General features: G+C 40.0%; 2 protein-coding genes across 2 annotated transcripts; one reads left to right on the top strand and one right to left on the bottom strand.

The window, feature by feature from the left end:
- Positions 1–3,284: 3,284 nt before the first annotated feature.
- LOC147494942 (uncharacterized) lies at positions 3,285–4,150 on the bottom strand. The gene is made up of 2 exons (XM_086568284.1): positions 3,869–4,150; positions 3,285–3,674 (listed from the first exon to the last, which is right to left on the bottom strand). The coding sequence occupies exons 1-2, from the start codon at positions 4,148–4,150 to the stop codon at positions 3,285–3,287; spliced, it is 672 nt and encodes a 223-aa protein (XP_086424410.1).
- A 7,544-nt stretch (positions 4,151–11,694) lies between these two features.
- LOC147494941 (uncharacterized) lies at positions 11,695–15,138 on the top strand. Its single transcript, XM_086569435.1, has 6 exons — positions 11,695–12,001; positions 12,778–13,337; positions 13,630–13,822; positions 14,083–14,147; positions 14,285–14,495; positions 14,608–15,138. The coding sequence occupies exons 2-6, from the start codon at positions 12,955–12,957 to the stop codon at positions 14,962–14,964; spliced, it is 1,209 nt and encodes a 402-aa protein (XP_086425561.1). The 5' UTR covers positions 11,695–12,001; positions 12,778–12,954; the 3' UTR covers positions 14,965–15,138.
- The last annotated feature ends 7,949 nt before the right edge of the window (positions 15,139–23,087 follow it).

Genomic DNA, 23,087 nt, shown 5'->3' with positions numbered 1-23,087 from the left:
GTGAAGGGCTCATCCCACTCCGCTACCTGTGACAACTCATCTTGCCCCAGGCTCAACTCTAAGATTATATCAGTGAAGGGCTCATCCCCTCTATTGTCCCTCTCTACACCTAGATCCCGTGTCCTAGGTGTGATTTGCGCCTCTCACCCGCGAAGGGCTCATCCCACTATGCGGGCTTTACAGCAACCGAAAGCCCGTTGGGGCAGCTCCCTTTACCCCATGCTCCTCTCTGGAAATATGTAAGTGAAAGGCTCATCCCCATCACCATCTCTCTCTCTGTTTTGGACTCCTGATATTACTACTGATGCTCTTATCTCAAAAGTGTCGTTGTATTATATATTTACATACAGCTACATATCCTTGCTCTGGATTTTCATTACATTCAAGAGTAAAAAATTTTGAGCACTCTCACATTCCAGGGTTTCTCTATCACTTTTTCCTCCTTTGTTTGCAACTTGTAGGAGCCTGCCCCTCCCACGTCTACCACGGTGTATGGTCCCTCCCAGTTTGGGCCCAGCTTCCCGTCGTTCTCCTTCTTGGTGCTAGGAGTCACTTGACGAAGTACCTGCTCCCCCATTTGGAATTTCTGCGGCTTAACCCGTTTGTTGTACTGTCTCTACAATCTCCTGTGGTACTCCTCCAACTTGATACGGGCGGTGTCCCTTCTTTCCTCTGCCAAATTCAGATCTGCTGCTAGTATTCTCCAATTTGAACCCTCCTCCACAGCCTCTGTCCGCGTTGTAGCCGCCACCATCTCCGAAGGTATCATGGCCTCAACGTCGTAAGCCAACGAGAACGGCGTCTCTTAGGTAGTCGCCCGCAGAGTGGTTCGATAGGCCCAGAGTACATGATTTAACTCGTCTGCCCATGCCCCCTTCCTCGCCTCCAACTTCTTCTTCAGGTTGTTCATAATAGTTTTGTTGGATGACTCTGCCTGCCCATTGCCCTCCGGATTGTAGGGGGACGAGAACCCCTGTTTCACCCCATAAACTTGTAGGAAGCCAGCCACCTTCGCCCTGGTGAACTGGGTCCCGTTGTCCGCTATGATGGCATATGGCAATCCAAATCTGCATATAATATTCTCCCACAAGAACTTGATCACTTGCGTCTCTTTCACCTGCTGCAAGGGTACGGTCTCAATCCATTTCGTGAAATAATCAGTAGTTGCGAGCATAAATTTCCGTTTGCCGCTGACCATAGGCTGCGGCCCCACTATATCCATTGCCCACATAGCGAACGGCCAAGGGCTCGAAACATTGTGCAAAGGCTCTACGGGGGCAAAGATCAACTGGGCAAACCTTTGACATTTATCACATCTCTTCGCAAACTCTATTGCATCCCTTTTCATATGGGGCCAGAATTACCCTTGTGTCAATAAACGATGTGTCGTAGTTCTTCCTGCTGAATGGCTCCCACAATCTCCCTCGTGTAATTCGGCCAACACTTCGTTTGATAGTCGAGGACCCAAACATTTTAGAAATGGTCAATTAAAATTCTTCCGGTACAATTTTCCTTCCAACAAGACGTATCTCTTTGCAGTCTGTTCTAACCTTCTTCTTTCCTTTTTGTCTATCACTTCCTCTCCTGACAAAAAGCCTTTAATTGGTTCCATCCAACTCCCACTCTCTTCTGCGACCTAACAAACCTCTATCACTTCCTCCGTGCTCGGCCTCTCTAACCTTCCCACTAATATCGTCCTTGCTTCTGACCTAGGAATTGCTGCTACTATGTACGCTAGGGCGTCAGCATGTCTATTCTCACTGCAACCCAAGTGGATGAATCGGAGTTTCGTGAACTTTGTGGGTCTTCGGTGTAGCACTTCTAAATATCTCGCCATTCGGGCGCATCTAGCAGCGAACCCTCCATTCGCTTGGCATACCACCAAATTCGAATCGGAAAATACTATCAATTCCTTCACTCCCAAATCCTCGACCATTCTCAACCCCGCTATCACAGCTTTATACTCTGTCTCATTATTGGACGCTGTGAATCCTAACTTCATGGTTTGCTCTATTCTGTCGTTGTCGGGTGTAACCAATACTACCCCTATACCGCTGCCTACATCCGTAGCTGATCCATCTGCAAACACTCTCCACCCGTTCCTCTTGTCCCACGGGTCTAGGACGTCAGGTTCCCCTTCCTTTTCTGGCTCCATAACCATCTCTTCTCCCTAAGTAGGATCCTATGCGGGGAACTCAGCTAGAAACTCAGCTATTTCCTGTGCCTTCTCCGCGATCCTTACCTGATACTGTATCTCATAAAAACTTAGCATCACTGCCCATTTTACCATTATGCCCGATTTTTCTACCCTCAACGCTTGCTTCAAAGGCAAATTCGTCACCACCACTATCACATGTGCCTCGAAGTAAGGTTTCAACTTCAAGGTTGAAAAAATCAATGCTAAGGCGTACTTCTCGATCCTGCTATACCGCGTCTTTGCATTCATTCAGCAATGTCTTGCTTTGAAAATACACCGGCCTCTCTACTTTGTCTACTATTCGGACCAGTATGGAGCTAACTGCATAATCTGTGGCACCCAAATACAAACACAATTTTTCCCCTTGTTCAGGTCGAGACAATAGAGGCGCTTTGCCCAAGTACCTTTTCAATTCTTGGAACACCTCCTCACATTCTGTCGTCCACACGAAATCCGGTGTACTCCTTAACCATCTATATAGCGGTCTACATTTATCGGATGACTTGGAGATGAACCTATTCAGCGCCGCTACCCTACATGCCAACCGTTGTACTTCCTTAACATTCTACGGAGACGGCATCTCCACCAATGCCCTTATCTATTTGGGGTTCGCCTCTATTCCCCTATGAGTAACGATATACCCCAGAAACTTTCCCGTGGTCACTCCGAATGTACACTTCTCAGGGTTCAACTTCAAGTTGTATTTTCGAAGTATCCCGAAGGTCTCCCTCAAACCCTCTATATGCTCCTCTTCCGACATACTCTTTTCCACCATGTCATCTATATAAATCTCGATCCCCCTCCTGATTTTGCTTTCAAACATTTTCTCACCCAATCTCTGAAATATAGCCCCGGCATTCTTCAAACCAAACGGCATCCTCGTATAGCAGTATATACCGTCTTCCACCACAAATGCAGTCTTCTCTTGATCGGGCCCATACATTGCAACCTGGTTGTAGCCCATCGATGCATCCATGAATGAAAATATCTTGAAACCCGCCATCCTGTCCACCAACTCATCTACTCGCGGCATGGGATAACTGTCTTTTGGACACTCGAGGTTCACATCAGTAAAATCAACGCACATTCAAACTTTGTCGTTCTTCTTTGGCACCGCGACTATGTTAGAGAACCAGTCCGTGAACTCCACTTCTCGGATGATTCCCACGCTCTTCAACCTCGCAACTTCTTTGCGGATTCCCTCGGCATATTTAGGTCTAATGCCGCACATCTTTTGCCTCACGAGTTTAGCGTCCTCCCTCATATGCAAATGGTGAGAAGCAAACTCAGGGTCCAACCCTGTAACATCCTCAATTGCCCAAGTGAAAACATCTTTATTCTCTGACAAGAATTGTACCAACTTATCCTTCCATTCTTCTGGCAAATTGGATCCTATCGACGTGAACTTTTCTTCTTCCCCCTTTCCAATATTTACCACTTCCACCTCATCAAGTGTCTTCGCCCCGAGGACTCTAACCTTTCCTCCCCCGAGGAACACAGTAATTGCTATGCCTGCCTCTTTCTAGTATTGGTCGTCTCCCCATCTGGTCCGCTGATCAATCTCTTCATTGTTCCCTGATGGCTGTTCTTGGCAGATACCTGATCGCCGAGTACCTCATACATGCCGGTAGGCGCGGGAAATCGTATCACCTGGTACTACATTGAGGGGACCGCTTTCATCTCATGAATCCACTGCCTTCCTAAAATCGCGTTGTACTGCGATGCTGAATCAACCACCATGAATCGAGTGAAGACCGTCATCGGACCCATTGTCACGGGCAACAAGAGCTCCCCCATAGGCTCGGTCATACTTCCATTGAATCCGTATAAGTTGGTTCGCGAAGGTCTCAGCTGTTTGGGGTCGACCCCCATTTCTCCCAAAGCACCTCTGACTAGCAAATCCACTGCACTACCACAATCAATCAATACCCTTTGCACCATATAATTCCCCATTGCTACGGTAATGACCAGGGCATCTTCATGTGGCGAATCCACTGCACGGAGGTCCGCGCTACTAAATATGATTCTGTCTTTTTATGTCGCCGAACCCTCACTTTTTCGCGGCCTACTTGTTCTCTCATTGATTTGTTGGATACTCGCAGTCCACCTTATCTTGTCTCTGTGAGCATTATGGCTCAGAACCTCCCCACTGTAGATCACATTAATGGTCCCCAATATCCTTCCCTGAGGCGGTATACATTCCTCATTCTAGGCGCCTCCCACAATCTCCCTCAACATTCCTTTCTCCACCATCCTCTGAATCAACCATTTCAGTGCATAGCAGTCATTAGTATCATGATTCCATACCTGATGGTAAGCGCAGAAAGGTTTTTCTGGTAACTCTATTGGTGTGCTTCGGGTCCCTCATATCCCGGAAGGTTCTTAATTTGGGGCAAGATCTCGCTCACTGGTTTATTCAGCGGTGTTTGTGCTGTTTCGCGGTATGGTTTCCTTTCTCTGTGTTCCCTTCGGGTGTCCTCCCGACTCCCTTCTGCCCGACCGCGATATCCGCGGTATCCCCTGCTCTCTTTTTTAGATGTCTCAGTCCTCCTATGTTCCTTTCCCCGCTCCAAAGACAACACTGCCTTCCCTGGTCTCCTAGACTCCTTGTGCATGGTATCCTCATACCTTACGTATTTCTCCACCCGTGGATATAGCTCGTATAAGTTCGCGATCTCATTCTTTGCCACAGACTGATGCACCCCTGTTCCCAGACGCAAGCCCCTCTCGAATGCTATTACCGCCGTCCTCTCATCTAGATTTTCAACTTTCAGCGTCTCCGCCTTGAACTGACATAGAAATTCCCTGACAAACTCCGCGGATCTCTATCGCACATTGAATAAGGTCGCGATATCTACTACCCGCCTCTTCTTATGTATGAAATGATCTATGAACGCGTGCTCCAACTCTTGGAAATTCTTTATGCTCCCTGCTGGCAATCTATAATACCAGTCCGACGCTCCTCCTTTCAGACTAGCCGGGAACATCATACATCGCAGGCCGTCATACCGTGCCTCCTGCCACAAAGGCATCTATTACCGAAAATGATGAATGTGATCTGCTGGGTTTCCCTTACCGTCATATCTCTCAAACCTAGGCTGAGTGAACCGCTTTGGGACCTCTGAAGCCTAAATGTCATCTGCCAATGGGTTGTGGTTCAACCCAGCCACCACCTATTTGGCTGCTCCTCTGTAGACCTTTGCTTGTTGTCTGTTTGCCTCCCTGTCATTGTCTATCATTTCTTGGACTTGCTCCATTGTTAAACCAGCTACTGGGTTTTCAACAAGATTTGGCTGAGCCTCCTCGTCTTCTGATCCGTCGTCTTCAGATCCCTCGTTCTCTTCCTCCCTAGTCTCTTCCCCCACCCTCTCGTTCTCTCTTCTCAACTCGTCGTTCTCTTCTCTTAGTCTCTCAATCTCTTCCCGCATCAGCTGTGTTTCCTCTGCCTCTTGCTCCTCTCTTCGGTCTCCCTCTTCATCAATCACACCCTCCGGGGCCAGATCTGGCGCTGGATTCTGCGCCACCACGCTCTTAGGTCTACCTACTTTTCTCTTTGGTGCCATTGTTCACTCGCTTTTATCGTCCCCACAGATGGCGCCAAATGTATGAACCTGATTTCTCTCAACCTCTCTAGCTTCCTATTTCTCTTTTCTTTCCTCCCCTCTTCTCTCACAATGCGGCCCCCCCTTTCTTTCTCCTCTCTTCTTCTTCTTATATCTTTCTTTCTCTCATCTGGGTCGTCCACCTGTCTCCTCATCTCGTGGTTTCCCATTCTGTCGTATATATGCCACATCGCGGTCTAGGGTTTCGCTGTCAGGATCCCCTGCGCCCCGACATCCACGGATATGTTGTTCCCCTTTCTGAGTCCTACTGTCTTAACTTACTTCTCTTTACCTGGTTACTACACAATATAATATAAAAGATAGTATTTTCTAATAGCCTACGATCCCACATACATGGAAACTCTTTGAAGAGTTTGAGTGTATTTTTAATTCTTATATTTGAAGAGTTTAAGTGTATTTCCAATTCTTATATATTTGATCAAATAAAAAAAATTGCTAAAAATTAGATGATTCGTAGAAGGTAATTTACTATTACAAATCAAACACTTTTAGTGTTCCAATTCTTATTTATTTGATCAAATAAAAAAAATTGCTAAAAAATAGGTGATTTGTAGAAACTAATTCCCTATTATGAATCATACAATTTTAGTGTCTATGACACCACCAACTTATTTCGAATATATCCTTAACACGGCCTCAAAACATAGTTAAAAACAATTATACAAAAAATAACATCACAAAATATATAATAGAAAATGCAAAAAAATAATAATAATAACGGCAAAGCAATAATGACAAATATTTTAAAATATGCATAATACTGAATGAAACTAAAGTCAAAAAACAATTAATGGGGAACCAAAAATTGGATGCAAATGTATCGAACTAACCTCAAATAATATTTAACGGGAAATCATAAACTGGATGCAAATGCAAGCATTAAACTAATCTTAAAAAGTAATTAATATAAAATCGGAATATGTATACAACTACATTAAACTAACCTCAACAAATAATTAACGGAAAATCAAAACTTGGATGCAAATACATCAAACTAACATAAAAAAAATAATTGTCAAAAATTCAAAAACTGGATGCAAATGCATTGAGCTAACCCTCAAAGATTAAATTAACGGAAAATTGGAAACTGGATGCAACTACATTGAACTAACCTCAAAGAAAAATTAATTATAAATTGGAAACATAATGCAAATGCATGGAACTAATCTTATAAAATAATTAATGGGAAATTGGAAACCGGATACAACTGCACTGAACTAATCTCAAAAAATACACTGGATGCAAAACCTCAAGAAGTAATTAACGGAAAATCGGAAATTGGTTGCAAATTCATTGAACTAACCTCAAACAATAATTTGCATTTCTTGAATTTGGATTAATACAATAATTAACTGGATGCAAATGCATTGAACTGACCTCGAAGAACAATTAACAGGAAATTGGAAATTGGATGCAAATGTATTGAACTAACCGAAAAGAATAATTAACGATAAATCAGAAATTTGATGCAACTGCATTGAACTGATCTTAAAAAATAAATAACGGGAATTGGAAATTGGATGCAACTGTATTGAACTAACATCAAAATATAAATAACGGAAAATCATAAACTGGATGCAAATGCATTGAACTAACCTCAAAATATAGTTGGGTTATATGTTGTGGGAATGTCTCGATAAGTATAGTTTTGCATTTAAAATGGTGTTTATCTTATCTCTTTCCGTATGATTGGCATTTCCTTGCTATTCAAGTAGCTTCAATATATATGAACTTCGCCTTATTAGGTAATCTCACAAAACTTCAATTAAACTTCTATTATTAAACAACAAAATGAAGTTGAAAGGTTTTATCAAAGGTGAGTTCTTTTTTTTAATAGAGAGTGAAGTTTTCACGTTATAAGAAATTTGGTTGATTGATCAATATAATATTAATATATAATAATTCTGCATATTTGCAAATATTTTTCAGAATAATTAATATAACAACACTCGTTCGTAGATAATCTTTGAAGATTCCACGTAGTAAGTCATGCATAATTTAAAAAATAATTAACGGGAAATCGGGAACTGGATAATCTTCCATGATCCCACATAGTAAATTAAGCATAATTTAATTTTTATGTCATATTTGCAAGGACACTACAGATTAGGGGTGGGAATTTGGCCCTAACGACCCTAACCTGGCCCTGACCGACCCGACCCTAAGCCCTATAAAGCCCTCACAACTAAAGCCCTCACAGAGTTTAGGGCAGGGCTGACCCGACCATAAGGCCTTCTAGGGCAGGGCTAGGGCTAAGGTTCTGAAACATAGGCCCGACCCTAATTCAGCCCTAACCAAGCCCTAGTTATAGTTTCACATTTTCACTATAAATACACGTACCATAATTGTCCAACTCTTTGTTAAATATTTTAAATTAAAATAACATTGTCCTTTATAATTTATCACTTACACCCAAGGATACTTTCAATAACTTGTCTTATATAACAAAAATTTGTCAACCTATCTAGCAGCCATGAAGAACAATGAGCACTAGCCTAATAAAAAAATAAGACTTTATTCCTTTGATCATCAAATCAAAGTCTAGAACTTATTATTCTTAATTTATTTTCCCACTTACTTCTTATAAATTATATTTTTATTCACATCCAAGCCAAGTCTAGAACTAAAGGTTTTCGTCCACACCATTAAAGGGAAATACAGAGCAGACATTTGTAACACAGAAACCAAAAAAACAACCTTTGTCTGAAAAATGGCATTTGTAAAAAGAAGAAAATATATAGGCCCGGCCCTAAAACCCGACTCTAAAACCCGACCCTAAAGCCTTTAAAGAGGGCTTAGGGTAGGGTCAGGGCTTGAGATTTAGACTTGTGACCCGACCCGACCCGACCCTATGCTGAATTTAGGGCTGGGCCGACCCAACCTTAATATCTGAAGGGCTTTTAAATGTTTAGGGCCGGGCTAGCCCGACCCGGCCCATTGCCCACCCCTACTACAGATGGATTAGTAGAAGTTGGTATTACACACCACATTGGATAATTATAAAGAAATCGGAAACTGGATTCAAATACATAACTGAGCTCAAAGAGTAATTAACGGGAAATCGGAAACTTTATGCAAATGCAATAAACTAAACTCAAAAAGTAATTAACTAGAAATCGGAAACTGGATGCAATTGCATTAAACTAACGTCAGAGAATAACTAACGGGAAATTAGAAATTGGATGCAAATCCTTGAAAAATATTTAACGGAAAATCAGAAACGGTATGCAAATATATCAAACAAACCTCAAATAATAATTACTAGGAAACCGGAAATTGGATACGAATGCATTGAACTTAACTCAAAAAATAATTAATAAATGGCTTATTCCAAGTCCATCAACAAATGGCTTATTCCACTAAAGGCCATTGTTGCACTACCGCCCTAATCCCAAATTACGTGTCAGCGTTTATGGGCTCCATATTATATGCTCGTTGATCTCCCCGTGTTTAAGATATCGAATGTCCGTTGATTATCAAGCATCGACAACTACATTAATCAACTTCTTATGTCCTTGAGTAGTACCACTTTCAACCTCATTGTCATGTCGGAATAAATCCACTGCGGGGTTTACATGACAATCTTTTTAGCTCCTCAAGGGGACATCATCAACCCGACTTATGAACATGGATTCCTTCTATAATCATCAAAGACACCTTACATACAATGTCATTACCCAATCTATCGAGTTTGTTGATTCACAAATGAATCTCACTCATTGATGATTTAAAGCAATGTACAATGCATGTAAGTGCCCGTTATTATATCCGGATTAGGAGGACAAGCATCCATAATAACAGAGGCGTTTTTTCTCTTATATAGTCAGTATAAGGAGAAACAACCTCACTTGGTCCTGTTCAATACACACAAAGTGTACTAGTGTAATCCTATAGTCAAGATAAACTAATACCAGATTATACTACAACCGTACTAATGGTTTGTCCAAATCTATCTAGGTTGTGAACGATTACTTATACTTTATAAGGTACTGATAATATGATCTTCTGTGTGTTCACACCATATCATCTATAACATAAAGTATTAGACACATGCATATAACTAATAACATATATAATATGCATAACATTTGCCCATATGATTCTCATTCAAAATATAAAGAATTAGAGTTAATACAAAAGTAATGCTTTTAGTATATAACCCTATCAGGAACATGGTAAGCCATTTTACTTATGATCACATGCTCAAAGTGGATATTGATTCACTCTCAAATAATTAAATATATAAAACTGACCTGAGTTGATGTTGCATATATGCCCCGTGCATTCAAATCATAAAATAGATTTGATAGGTAAAGAGTCTCTTACTCATCCGCTTGGGATTTTAGCCAGAAGAGTGGACGAGATAATGATAATGTTTGGAATCAACTAGTCAAATTAGAAAAATGCTCTCATGCCCATTTCTTCGACCACGTGCATTTCGTCAAGCACTTTTGATACTACCAGCACTAGCAATAGCAGCAAGTCCCCCAATAGTGCAAATCCCTTAATCACATATCAATAGAAAACAACCTAACCAACTAGAAACAACTACATCACGTGCATCAATTTAGTATTTTGATCCTCTACATCTAATTAGTTCTATAAGAACAGTATAACTATGTCACGTGCATCAATTTAGTATTTTGATCCTCTACATCTAATTAGTTCTATAAGAACAGTAGAACTATGAAGTGTGGATTTCTCAACGCAGTTTAATGTCCCTAATAATATTGTGAGATACGACTTATCTTCTTTTTCCGACGGCTTGCACTGCACCGTGACAATCACCTATGAAACCAAAGTTGTATGAGCCATATTGGTCAACGAACTTCAACAAATAAAGCAGAAACATGGATTCCCTAACAGAAGAGAACCCAATAAATATATCAACAATCCATCCGTGTTGTATTGGATTTTTAAAGGGGTATGAGAACTTAACTTGTTATCAATTTCTTTTGCTTCACCGGATCAAGGCTCCTCTTCTTTCCGTTAACCAAGGTCCCTTCTTTTCTGTTATTAACCCGCTGAACTATGATGCCTTTTCATTGTGTTTTTTGCCGAGTACAAAGGGTATTAGTGGTTGCCACCCTCTTCGCCTCATCTTCTCAACCAATCTAATTTGTTTATCTACCGCGTGGTTGTGATATGAGTTCCCCACAGACGGCGCTATTTGTTACACCCCACCTAAATAACAATTAACCTTACACCTCTCTCTCTTATTTATAGGGGCGAAGGACTCTTGTTTAGATCGGTTGTACCATAAGGTTGCCTACGTATCCCTCCTCAGGAATTAAGTCGTGTAGTTCACACACCCCCTCTCTCTTTCCTCTCCTCATCCTTTCTTATGAGTTGCCTCTTTTCTCTAGAGAACCACCTCTAAACCCTATATTTCTTATGGGTTTTATACCCTTCCTTAAGTCTTCTCCTAGCCCTTGATATTTCTGTCCCATCTCATGGTCCAAAATTACTCACTTGTCTCTCTCTACCCTTTTCTAGTTATGTTCATGTGCTCCCATCTTATGCAAGTGTTATGCTTTGGGCCTCTTATAGATGTGATATCACTGGTCATAGTTATGGCTATTACAAATGCTTGAAATTGGCAGCGGAATCTGATCTCAATAATGGAGTCATTAGCTTGGAAGAAAGGCAAGAAGTTTGGGTTTTAGTGCACCCATAGTTAAGGTTTTAGGAATTTCCGGAACTTGGATAGTGGCAAAAACCAGAATTCCGATGTATTCTGACTAAATTTCGGAATTTACAAAATATTGTATTTTTTCAATTTTGTCAAAAACCGACATATTCGACAAAATTCCGAGATTCGGTTTGAATTCGAAATCACGCACTATGAGTGTAAGTGTGTGACTGCCGTAACACATTCGAAGAATTTTACAATTTATATATTTAATTTGCTTGATCCAGCATAGTACATGTTAAAACAAAGTTAACCTCTGACAATAACCATTGCACACCTAATCTTGAAGAAAAGCAAGGATGGCGTGTTATTCAGATGTCAACGGAGCGTAATGCAAGTAATGAATCTGTAAGAGAGGAGACACGGTCGCTGATGTAGCAACATGGCATGTTCTTTGGAAGCAGTAGTTTTTTGTCCCCAAGGAGTTCACGGAAGCAGCAAAATAATATATGGAATGTGGAAAGTCCTGGGCGTGTTTTACACTAAAAGGTTCATCTGTACCTCATTTCTAACACACTCTTCTAAATAAGAAGGGTTTCTCTGTTTTTCAAGTTTGATTATAACAATAATAATATAAAAAAAATGGAATTATCGATTGACTATCGTGAACTAGCTACATCTGATTATATTTAGTAGAGAGAGAATGCAAAGGTGAGCTAATACTTACTGGAATGGCTCCGGTACACGGGCATTCTTCAGAAACAAAAAAATTTAGTGCAGCAACCAGAATAACAATGAATAAGATTGCTCTGTTTCTCTTCATTTGTTCTCTCTTTGCTTTTTCTTGGTTTATTATGACCACATCAACTTTGTAAGTCTTCTTTCTTTGAATTCTTTCACTACTTTATTTTAAACATAATCTTAGTGCAACTTTTTGTAGTTCACTCATGGTTTAGTGCCTGATTGGTTGTCACATTTCCTTAGACAACGATGATTTGTTATGATTTATATGTGGCATTGTGGCAAAATCTTCCCTAATAGAAACAAGTGCGAATATACTGACATGTTTAGCAACAAAACAAAGATGACATAGGCCAGTACTAGCTAGGTATTGTGCCACACACATTAGACAACGATGTATTTCTTACCAGATTCTCCTTGTTTTCCTAAACTTATTTTGGTGTTAAGTTCAGTTCGTACTTCGTAGCTGATTGCCTCTGTTTTTTTTTTGTTCCTATATTTATTCTGGTTTCATGTTGAGTTATTCGCTTCTTTTCTTTTTCTAAATTCATTATGGACTTATGGTTATACATTTCCCATTGCAGCCAATAGCAATCCGTGAATCATCAGCAGAATATATCCTTGTGCCCAAACAATGCCATAAACCTCACCCAAAGAAAACCAGAATCCGCTATTCTCTCAATTGTACCACAACAAATCAAGCACAAACCTGTCCCAACAACTTGCCACTTGTAGACCAAGAACCACACTCCCCGTCATCAATGTGCCCCGATTACTTCAGTTGGATGCACGAAGATTTACAGCCATGGAAAGAAACGGGTATCACAATGAAAATGGTAGAAAGTGCAAGAAGAACAGCTAATTTCAGATTAGTTATCTTAAATGGAAAAGCTTTTGTGGAAATATATCGCAGATCATACCAAACAAGACATGTGTTCACCCTATGGGGCATATTACAACTACTTAAGTTGTACCCAAAAAAATTACCTGATTTAGATCTCATGTTTAATTGTGATGACAATCCAGTTATCATGAAAGATTCTTACACAGGACCCAATGCCACAGTTCCGCCGCCTTTGTTTACTTATTGCGCAGATGATGCAACTTTGGACATTGTGTTTCCTGATTGGTCATTCTGGGGTTGGTAAGGCTTCTACACTTTTCTTTTTTTCTTTTGACCCTACACATCCTGCAGTGTGTTACAATTTAAAGGATAATGTTCTGTTAATGTGATACAAGTTCTATTTATCATACATTATATTCCTTTGCAAATTTTCTCTACTCTTTACAAAAGAAAAGAGTACGTGTTAAGAAAATTAAATACTACTATATACCATATAGACACTCCTACAAATCCCGAAAGAAAAAATTTCTTGTTCAAATTCTTTTTCCAAATGCATTGTTCTGACTGAAAAAAACTTGCATATATTTACCAGGCCTGAGATTAATATAAAGCCCTGGGAGTTCTTGTTGGAGGAACTCAAAGAAGGGAATGACAAGGTTAAGTGGACAGAAAGGGAACCATACGCTTACTGGAAAGGAAACTTTGGAGTTTTGAAGACAAGGCAGGACCTACTCAAATGTAAGGCCACGGACAAAGTGGACTGGAATGCACGCCTCTATGCTCAGGTATGAATTAAATAAGCACTCTAAGTTGTGTACTCATTGTTGTGAAGTGCATTGTTGCATATGCCAAAACTATAGAAAAAATCAGTTGCTGCTGTAATTAAAATATATATATGATGAGTGGTGATGATTAGATATTATTCGTAACGACTCCATTTGTTGCATACAAAATTTTAATATGAAGATAGTGGAATGATAAAAAATGCTCTTCTTACTATATGTCACAGTAGCTTAAATACACAAGTTAACCCAGAGATTTCCAGGATTGGGGTGCTGAAAGAGCAAGAGGTTACAGGAAATCCAACTTAGCAGACCAATGCAACCACAGGTAAGTGTGCAAGCTTTTACTTGCGTCGAGCTTCAGTTTAGATTATAACTCCTTTTTTTCGTTTAGAGATAGTTTTGACATATTCTCTCATTGAAATTCCAAGGTTTTGGACTATTTTTCCTGAAAATTTTATACAGATATAAGATCTACATAGAAGGAAAGGCCTGGTCTGTTAGTGATAAATACATACTGACATGTGATTCTGTCACTCTGATTGTAAAACCCCGGTACTATGATCATTTCACAAGAGGCCTTGTACCTATGCAACATTACTGGCCTATAAGGGACGATGACAAATGCAGATCTATCAAGTTTGCTGTGGAGTGGGGTAATTCACACACAGAAAAGGTATCACTCTCTCGCTCTCACACACAAATGTGCACTCATTTAGTCTTTTTCTCCAATTTATTAGTCTTAACAGCATCAGTCCTAATTTTCTTTTTTGCATGTGTTCTATCAGGCCAAAGAAATAGGACAAGCAGCAACTAACTTCATGTACGAAAATATGGCCATGGAATATGTGTATGACTACATGTTTCATCTATTAAACGAGTATGCCAAGCTCTTAAAATACAAACCTACTAAACCTATAAAAGCGATAGAGTTCTGTTCCGAGACCTTGGCTTGTAGTGCGGATGGATTAGTTAGGAAGTTCATGGAAGATGCTATGGTGACAACTCCTAGTGATACAATGCCATGCAATATGCCATCTCCTATGGATCCCCTCACTCGGATAGCAGTAGATAAGAAGATAGAAGAAGTTGTAAAGCAAGTAGAAATGTGGGAGAAGAAATATTGGGACGATTTAACAAAATAGCTCGGGAGGCCCCCTTTAATTTGTATTGGAGAATAAAAAATTCTTTCTCAACTTCTTTGATATTGTTTTTTTTCTTGTAATAAACATATTCATATTGTCAAATTGTAATCCACAATGAGAATCTATATGTATGTGGTCTGTCTCATGATTTAGACAAGCCCTTTACCATTGCAATTTGGTATAGGAGCTACGGCTCTCCACTACAAGGCACATTAAAAATCAAGGCAATTTGGTATTGAGAAAAATAATCATATATGATGGGGCATTCTTCTTTCCATCATTTACTCTAGGGGTGGAACTTGGGTCGGGTTAGTCCAAGGTTGATGGATTAAAACCCGATTTTTGTTGGTCCTGGGCTAACATGTTAGATCCGTGGTCCAGATTTGGTTTGGTAAAATCAAAACCCGATTCGGTTTTGGGTTGGATTCAGGTTAGAATATCAAAAAATCGAAAAAGCTGAGCCCGTGTACATATATACGTATATCTTTCAATCATTCTATTTTTGTAAAAAATAAGAGTTGAGAATCTCTATTTTAAAGAGAATAATATAATCAACAAAGTTAGTTTCTCTTTCAAACAATCAAATCTCTTTAATTTCATTAGAATATTTTAATTTTAGTGTTTTTTATCTCATAATTCCAAAAAAAACCAGAGAAGTTTGACCAACCCGACCTAACCCGAATTGGTTGAGCTAGGGCTTGGGCTGAAGATTTAAGGACCAACTAGGGCTTGGTCCTGGGCTCGGGTTGAAACATTTGAAACTCGATTTGGGCTCGGGTTATGCCTCAACCCAACCCAATCTGCCCGAGTTCCACCCCTAATTTACTCTCCTATCTCTTCCAAACTTTACCATGGAAAGATCTTGATGTCAAACAATAAATTCCCTGAGCTTGTATGAGACAATTCCTTGAAAGAAAGAAAGAAATATTAGAAGTTGTTCTTCACGTCATAGTGAAGAGCGCGACCTGCGCCCATGCCTTGACAAGAGTCCAGGAGATATATTGTGTGCAGAGCGCGACCTGTGCTCATCCAAGGCTTAACCCGAGTGCACCCTGCGCCTCGTGTTTCTCAAGTCACACCAACTGTTTTGTTTCTATTTAATTTGTAATCTCTATTTAGAACTTGTAACCTCTATATAAACAATTGTAATCTCTTTAGAAATCAATCAAGTAAATATTCTCAAATCTCTCTCTCTCTAATTTATCATAGTATCAGCCTAATATTGATCCAAACCCTAATCCTAAACTCTATCAGCTTTCGCCTCCTCTCAATTCTCAATGGCCGACGCCTCCACTCCCAATAATGACTCTCCTCCAAATTCTGATGATCCTTTCTATGTCCACCATTCAGATAGCCCCATGGCTATCCTCGTATCTCCTCTGTTATCAAGGGACAATTATCCAACTTGGTTACGGTCCATCTCTAGAGCCCTTCGAGCAAAGAATAAGTTAATTTGGTTTTGTCGATGGCTCTGTCACTCCTCCCAGCACTCCCAAAGAAAAATCCAAGTGGTCGCGATGTGATGACCTTGTTGCTTCATGGATTCTCAATTCTGTTACTCTAGATATCCGTGGTAGCATCCTCTATGCCGACTCTGCATCCGAAATCTGGAAAGATCTAGGTGATCTTTTTTCACAAACTAATGCACCCAAGGTTTTTCAACTGAAGGATTCCGTCACTCTTCTCAAGCAAGACAATCATCCGATATCTGTTTATTTCACTTTGCTTAAATCTTTCTGGGATGAATTAAGTTTTTTATCTACTATGCCTGCTTGTACTTGTGGTTATGCATCTATTTTTGCCAAAGAGGTTGAAGACGGTCGTTCTATGAAATTCATGCAAGGCCTAGATGCTCATTTTCAATCCATCCGCAGTCAAATTCTCTTGATGGATCCTTTTCCTCGTATGTCCAAGATTTATTTTTTGATCTGATAAGAGGAGAAGCAACAAGAGATTCATGCACTCTCTCTTCCTTCTGCTCTAGACGCTGCTGCCCTAAGTACTCATTTTCAAAAGACCAACTGGGCTTCTTCTTCAAAATCAGGTCCGTCTAAACCTCCACAGCAGCCTAGTGGTTCGCAACAGCCTCGAGCGCGCGCCCTCAGATATAGGGCCACCAGAGCGCACACGCGCTTGTCCATTCTGTAACCATTGTAACCGAGTTGGACATCATATTGGTATATGTTACAAACTGCACGGTTATCCACCCAAGCCTACTCAGGCTAATTCGGTTGCTACAGACTCCAATTCTCCTGTTTTCTCCATAGAACAATACAATCAACTTCTCAGTTTGCTTGATTCAGGTATTACCTCTTCACAAGCAAACCTGACAGGTATATCTCTCTCATGTTTTTCTAAATCCATATGGATCATTGACTCTGGTGCTACCAATCATGTTTGTTCATCATTACATCTGTTTTCTCATTATCATACTTGTTTAACACATTCTACTCTTACACTTCCGGATGGAACAAACCATTTAATTACTCATGTTGGCAGTGTTATTCTCTCTCCCCTTTTGCATCTTGATAACGTTCTATTTGTTCCCACCTTTTATTTTAACTTGCTTTCCATTAGTGAACTAGTCAGATCTCACCCTATCTCTGTCACGTTCACTAATGATTCTTGCCTTTTTCAGGACCAGTTAACGAAGAAGAAGATTGGATTGGGACGACTTAATGGGGGACTCTACCATCTCCAACTAGCTTTTGTTTGCTCATCCCACATCTCCACCACAAATAATTTATGGCATTATCGCCTAGGACATCTATCTTCCACGCCTTTGCAGATTTTAGCTAAGCAGTTTTCTTTCATCTCTAGTTCCAATAATCCTACTTGCACTGTATATCCGCAAGCTAAGAAAACATGTTTATCTTTTTCTCATAGTTCAATAAAAACTATTAGACCTTTTCAAATGATTCATTGTGATATTTGGGGTCCTTTTCATTTACCATCATATTCCAATGCTCGTTTTTTCTTAACTATTGTCGATGATTTTAGTCGTGCTACATGGATTTATCTTATGACTGTCAAATCTGAAACTGCCATGCATTTATAATCTTTTTTTGTCATGGTTCATACTCAATTTCATTCTACAATACATTCACTCATATATGGCCATAACAACATTGATGACCATTTTCATGAAATCCAAGTCCTTCGATCTGACAATAGCTCTGAATTTATATCTCATAACATGCAACAATTCTTTTCAAAACATGGGGTAATCCACCAACGTAGTTGTATTGCTACTCCACAACAAAACACTGTTGTTGAAAGAAAACATCGTCACTTACTCAACGTTGCACGAGCATTACGTTTTCAAGCTCATCTCCCATTATCCTTCTGGGATGAATGCATTCTCACCACAGGCTATCTCATTAACAAAATCCCTAGCACCTTGTTAAATGACAAATCACCTCATGAGCTTTTATTTACAACACCTCCCACTCTTGCCCATCTTCGTGTTTTTGGTTGTTTGTGTTTTGCTCACAACACTTCCATTAAAAATAAGTTTGATCACCGTGGGAAACCTGACATCTTCATTGGTTATCCTTATGCTAAAAAAGGCTATCGCATTTATGATTTATCTTCTAAGAAAAATTATACTTCCCGTGATGTAATTTTCCATGAGTCTGTATTCCCCTATCAACATTTACTTCCCCCCTATCACATCTGCCCGTTTCTCCCTTACCCATCCCAGACAATGAAACCTTCAACATTGAATCATCTCATGTAATTCCAATGGACGAAGTGTGCCCACGCCTTGCTCCAGCCCAAATCGAGCGCGACCCGTGCTCTCTTCTTCCTGACAATCTTCCCACTCCTACAGCTCCGTCACCTGCACTTTTTGAAGACCCTCAGCCATCACACCTCAATCCTCCTACCTTACCTCGATCTACTAGAGTGCGACAACCCCCACCACTCCTCATCAAAGATTATCACTGTCCTACTCTCACCAAGGCACCTACAGTCCCTCGTTCGGCCAACCTCCTCCAATCGGACTCTAAGGTAACACGGTCTTCCACTCCATACCCTATGACTTTTTATGTTTCTGACACTAACTTTTCTACTTGTCATAAAGCTTTTTGTCTAAAGTGTCTTCTTCAATTGTTCCTACATCCTTTTCTCAAGCTGTCAAAATTCCAGAATAGAGAGCTGCTATGGCTGCTGAAATTACAGCTTTGGAACAAAATAACACATGGACTCTTGTTCCGTCATCCTCTCATCATAAGCCTATTGGTTGTAAATGGGTTTTTAAGATTAAATATCATTCAGATGGTTCTATTGAACGTTACAAAACTCGTCTTGTTGCCAAGGTTACAATCAAATTGAAGGCCAAGACTATCGTGACACTTTTGCACCCGTTGCAAAATTAGTCACTGTTCGATTACTTCTCTCCATTGCTGCTATCAGACATTGGACTCTTCATCAGCTGGATGTTCACAATGCCTTTCTCCAAGGTGATTTGGATGAAAATGTTTATATGACATTACCTCCTAGATTCGCCAAACAAGGGGAGAACAGGATATGTCGCCTCAATAAGTCCTTATATGGACTCAAGCAGGCTTCTCGGCAATGGTTTGCCAAACTATCTACCACTCTTATCACCACCGACTTCACTCAGTCTAAGTCTGACTATTCTCTATTCACTAATATTTGTGGTTCTGATTCTACATTTGTCCTTGTATATGTGGATGACATTCTGATCACAGGCAACAATCCATCTCTCATTCAGAACTTGAAGAAATTTTTAGAAGCAAAGTTCTATATAAAGGACTTGGGACGTCTAAAATATTTCTTGGGTATCGAAGTTGCTTGTCCTAAAGAAGGATTATTTCTTACACAGCGCAAATGTCTTTTGGACATTCTGTCTAATTGTGGTACCACTGGTGGTCGTATTTCTGAGTTCCCTATGGAACAAAATATCAACCTCCATACTGATGATGACACATTACTTCAGGATCCTACTGTCTATCGTCGCTTGATTGGGCGTATCTTATATCTCACAGTTACAGGTCTATATATCACTTATTATGTTAATTATCTCACCTGTTTCATGCAGCCCCCACGGACTCCACATCTAGACGCTGCTCATCGTATACTCCGCTATCTTAAAGGTTCGATCAACAAAGGGATTCTCTTATCCGCTAATAGTTTTTTACACATATCTGGTTTCTGTGACTCTGATTGGGCTGGCTGCCCTGTCACTCGTCATTCTAATAGTGGTTATTGCACTTTTCTTGGTTCTAGCCCTATATCCTGGAAAACAAAGAAATAGAGCACTGTATCCCGTTCTTCTACTGAAGCCGAATATCGTTCCATGGCTACTCTGGCGTGTGAACTTCAATGGTTGAAGTATCTTCTCTCTAACTTAGGCATCTCTCATCCTTCTCCGATGAACATGTTCTGTGACAATCAAGCTGCCCTTCATCTCTCTCAAAATCCAATTTTTCATGAACGAACGAAGCATATCGAATTGGACTGTCATTTCTTACGTGACAAGATATAAGCCAAGTTACTATCTCCTACGTTCGTTCCATCCCCAGATCAGGTGGCTGACGCTTTCACTAAACCTCTCGGCAAGGACACCTTTCTGAGATTAATTCGCAAGTTGAGAGTTCTTTATATTCACTCTCCAACTTGAGGGGGAGTATTAGAAGTTGTTCTTCACGTCATAGTGAAGAGCGCGACCTGTGCCCATGCCTTGACAAGAGTCCAGGAGATATAGCGTGTGCAGAGCGCAACCTGCGCTCGTCCAAGGCTTAACCCGAGCGCACCTCGCGCCTCGTGTTTCTCAAGTCACACCGACTGTTTTGTTTCTATTTAATTTGTAATCTCTATTTAGAACTTATAACCTCTATATAAACAATTGTAATCTCTTTACAAATCAATCAAGTAAATATTCTCAAATCTCTCTCTCTCTCTAATTTATCAAAGAAGGTTACTTTCAGGTTCGAATACAAGGTATTTTGTTGCAATTTCAATGTATTGTTTTTTGTTTCAACGGTGAAGATGTTAAAGGGAACCGATGAATTACTCGATGAAGGTGGAGAAATTTTGCATACCCAATGTGACAGGGCTCCCGTGAGCAACCGATGAATTAGATGCTTCATGATGATGTTGTCTTTTACGGTCATAGGTTTTACTACTTGATGTTAAGTAGTGCAACATCTATAGAAGTATGTACCCAAAAAGAACACCACACTTCTCTCTTCCCCCTCCTTTTGTTATGTGGTTTTTGTTTACCAGCGCATAGGTGGTCTAAGTTCATATGACGTCCCTGTGGTTACCTCACATGAATATCTTATAAAAATATTTAAATAACTGGTGAGAAATGATGGATAGGAGATTTTGAACATCTTTGCCACGTATATTAGTATACACCTTCCATACAAAATTTGGGTGGGGCGGGTGACCTTAATTTTAGAAATATCCTTGCCCGTATCTTTATTTGAAAGAACTAAACTTTTTGTTGTGATATCGATATGGTTTTCGGACATTTCATTTTAGGAATTAGTGAATTACTCTTAAGCCTTTGGAGTTATCTAATTCTTCATTCCACCACCACCCCCTGAACGACTCTAATAGTTAACTTTTTCAACAATATGTATGCAATTTGAATGCTTGGATTCTCTATCCTTTTTTTTTTAATCATTTTTATCAAAATATATGGGATTCGGTGTGTAACACTATACCTGTATCCATTAGGTTCACGTTTCTTTGTTGAATTTAAAGAGTAGTGTTTCTGAAATTGTAGATCTCAGGTGCAAATTATTTGTATTCTTTGCCTTTTTCTAATCGTTTTTCCCTTGAGAAAATGTGTTTGAGGTATGGTTGTCGCTCAATGTTGTTTTTTAGTACTGATTTAGTGTCTTTTGTATTTGGAGAATCCTGGCATTGTATAGGGAAATTAGAGTGGTTTTGCATAAATGGGGTGTCAATTGGACCTTGTTGTAAAAGGGGATAGAAAACCGAAAGAACTAAAGGACAGATGAAGAAGCGATTGTCAAGGAGTGTATGAATATGGTCTTTAAGAGAAGATTTCTTCTTCTTTCTTAGGCGTCTTCCCTTACAGGATTCAATGCCAATAGTAGTCTAAGGTGCACTTTAATAGCCTACTATCTAGAATGGCAAGTATAACTCTCTTTAGCGGCTAAAACGTGAAGAAGAAGTTGGGTTTAGGTCTCAGAAAATAGGTGTGTTAGATCTGGACGAAAATCACATATATATAGAGTGCAAAAGGTCCATTTTGGTTTCTATAAAAGGAATTAGAAACCTCTTGTAATTGGAAAACCAAAGCAGTTTCCAAACTTAATTAGGAAACTCAAAAACGTGTTTAGTTTAGGAAATATGGCTAAATTCCACCAACTACTTATCACACACATATAGCCCGAGCCTGACATGGCTCAGGGCGGGTGGCCTTTGAGTGGACCTCCTCCCGATGCCAAAAACATTTGTACCCTAAGGGCACGACCTTCGACCAAGAATAGTCTAGATATACCTATTAAATTAGTGTTTGCTAGCTAATGTGGGACTATCTCACAAAACACAAGGAGAGAAAGAACACTCAATGTTTATCTTCTTAACTGAGCATTCTCAAGTAATTTGAAATACACAAAAGAGAATTCCAACATACCTTTCTTATCGGAGTGAGCCAAGATACAATGGTCTCTCACATCTCTCGACCGAGATGCATTTTGATTTGTCTAGGTTAGTGAAAGTATATTTGTGTGATTGAAAGAAAAGATCAGTTATTATATGGACAGAAAGCATCGTCCAGCAGTATACTGTGGTAAAACTTCATAAAATGCTCAACTGAAAGGCAAGGTTAAGCTCAAGCTGTGTGTCTCTTTTCTGTCATTTCATCCCTGTTGAGTTCGCAACTGAATTCTTCATTACTATTGCTTTGACTTCGACAAGTCAGGGTAAGAGGGTTTTAGGAGGGGTGCGGTTAAAAAGGTAACAGTCATGTATATTTTTCATGGCAGGTTCGTTTTAGCGGCATTTGAGTCTTGATCAATGTGGTCCTAGACAGATTTGAGTGTGGGTGCGGGCCTTGCCCCCCAGGCAGAGACCTAACAACAAAGAGAAAATATCTCAGCTGATCTTACAAATAAATA

This window comes from Coptis chinensis, chromosome 6 (assembly GCF_015680905.1).
Source record: "Coptis chinensis isolate HL-2020 chromosome 6, ASM1568090v1, whole genome shotgun sequence".
Lineage (NCBI taxonomy): Eukaryota > Viridiplantae > Streptophyta > Magnoliopsida > Ranunculales > Ranunculaceae > Coptis > Coptis chinensis.
Note: the sequence above shows the minus strand (reverse complement) of the source record. Positions and strands in the feature narration are given on the sequence as shown.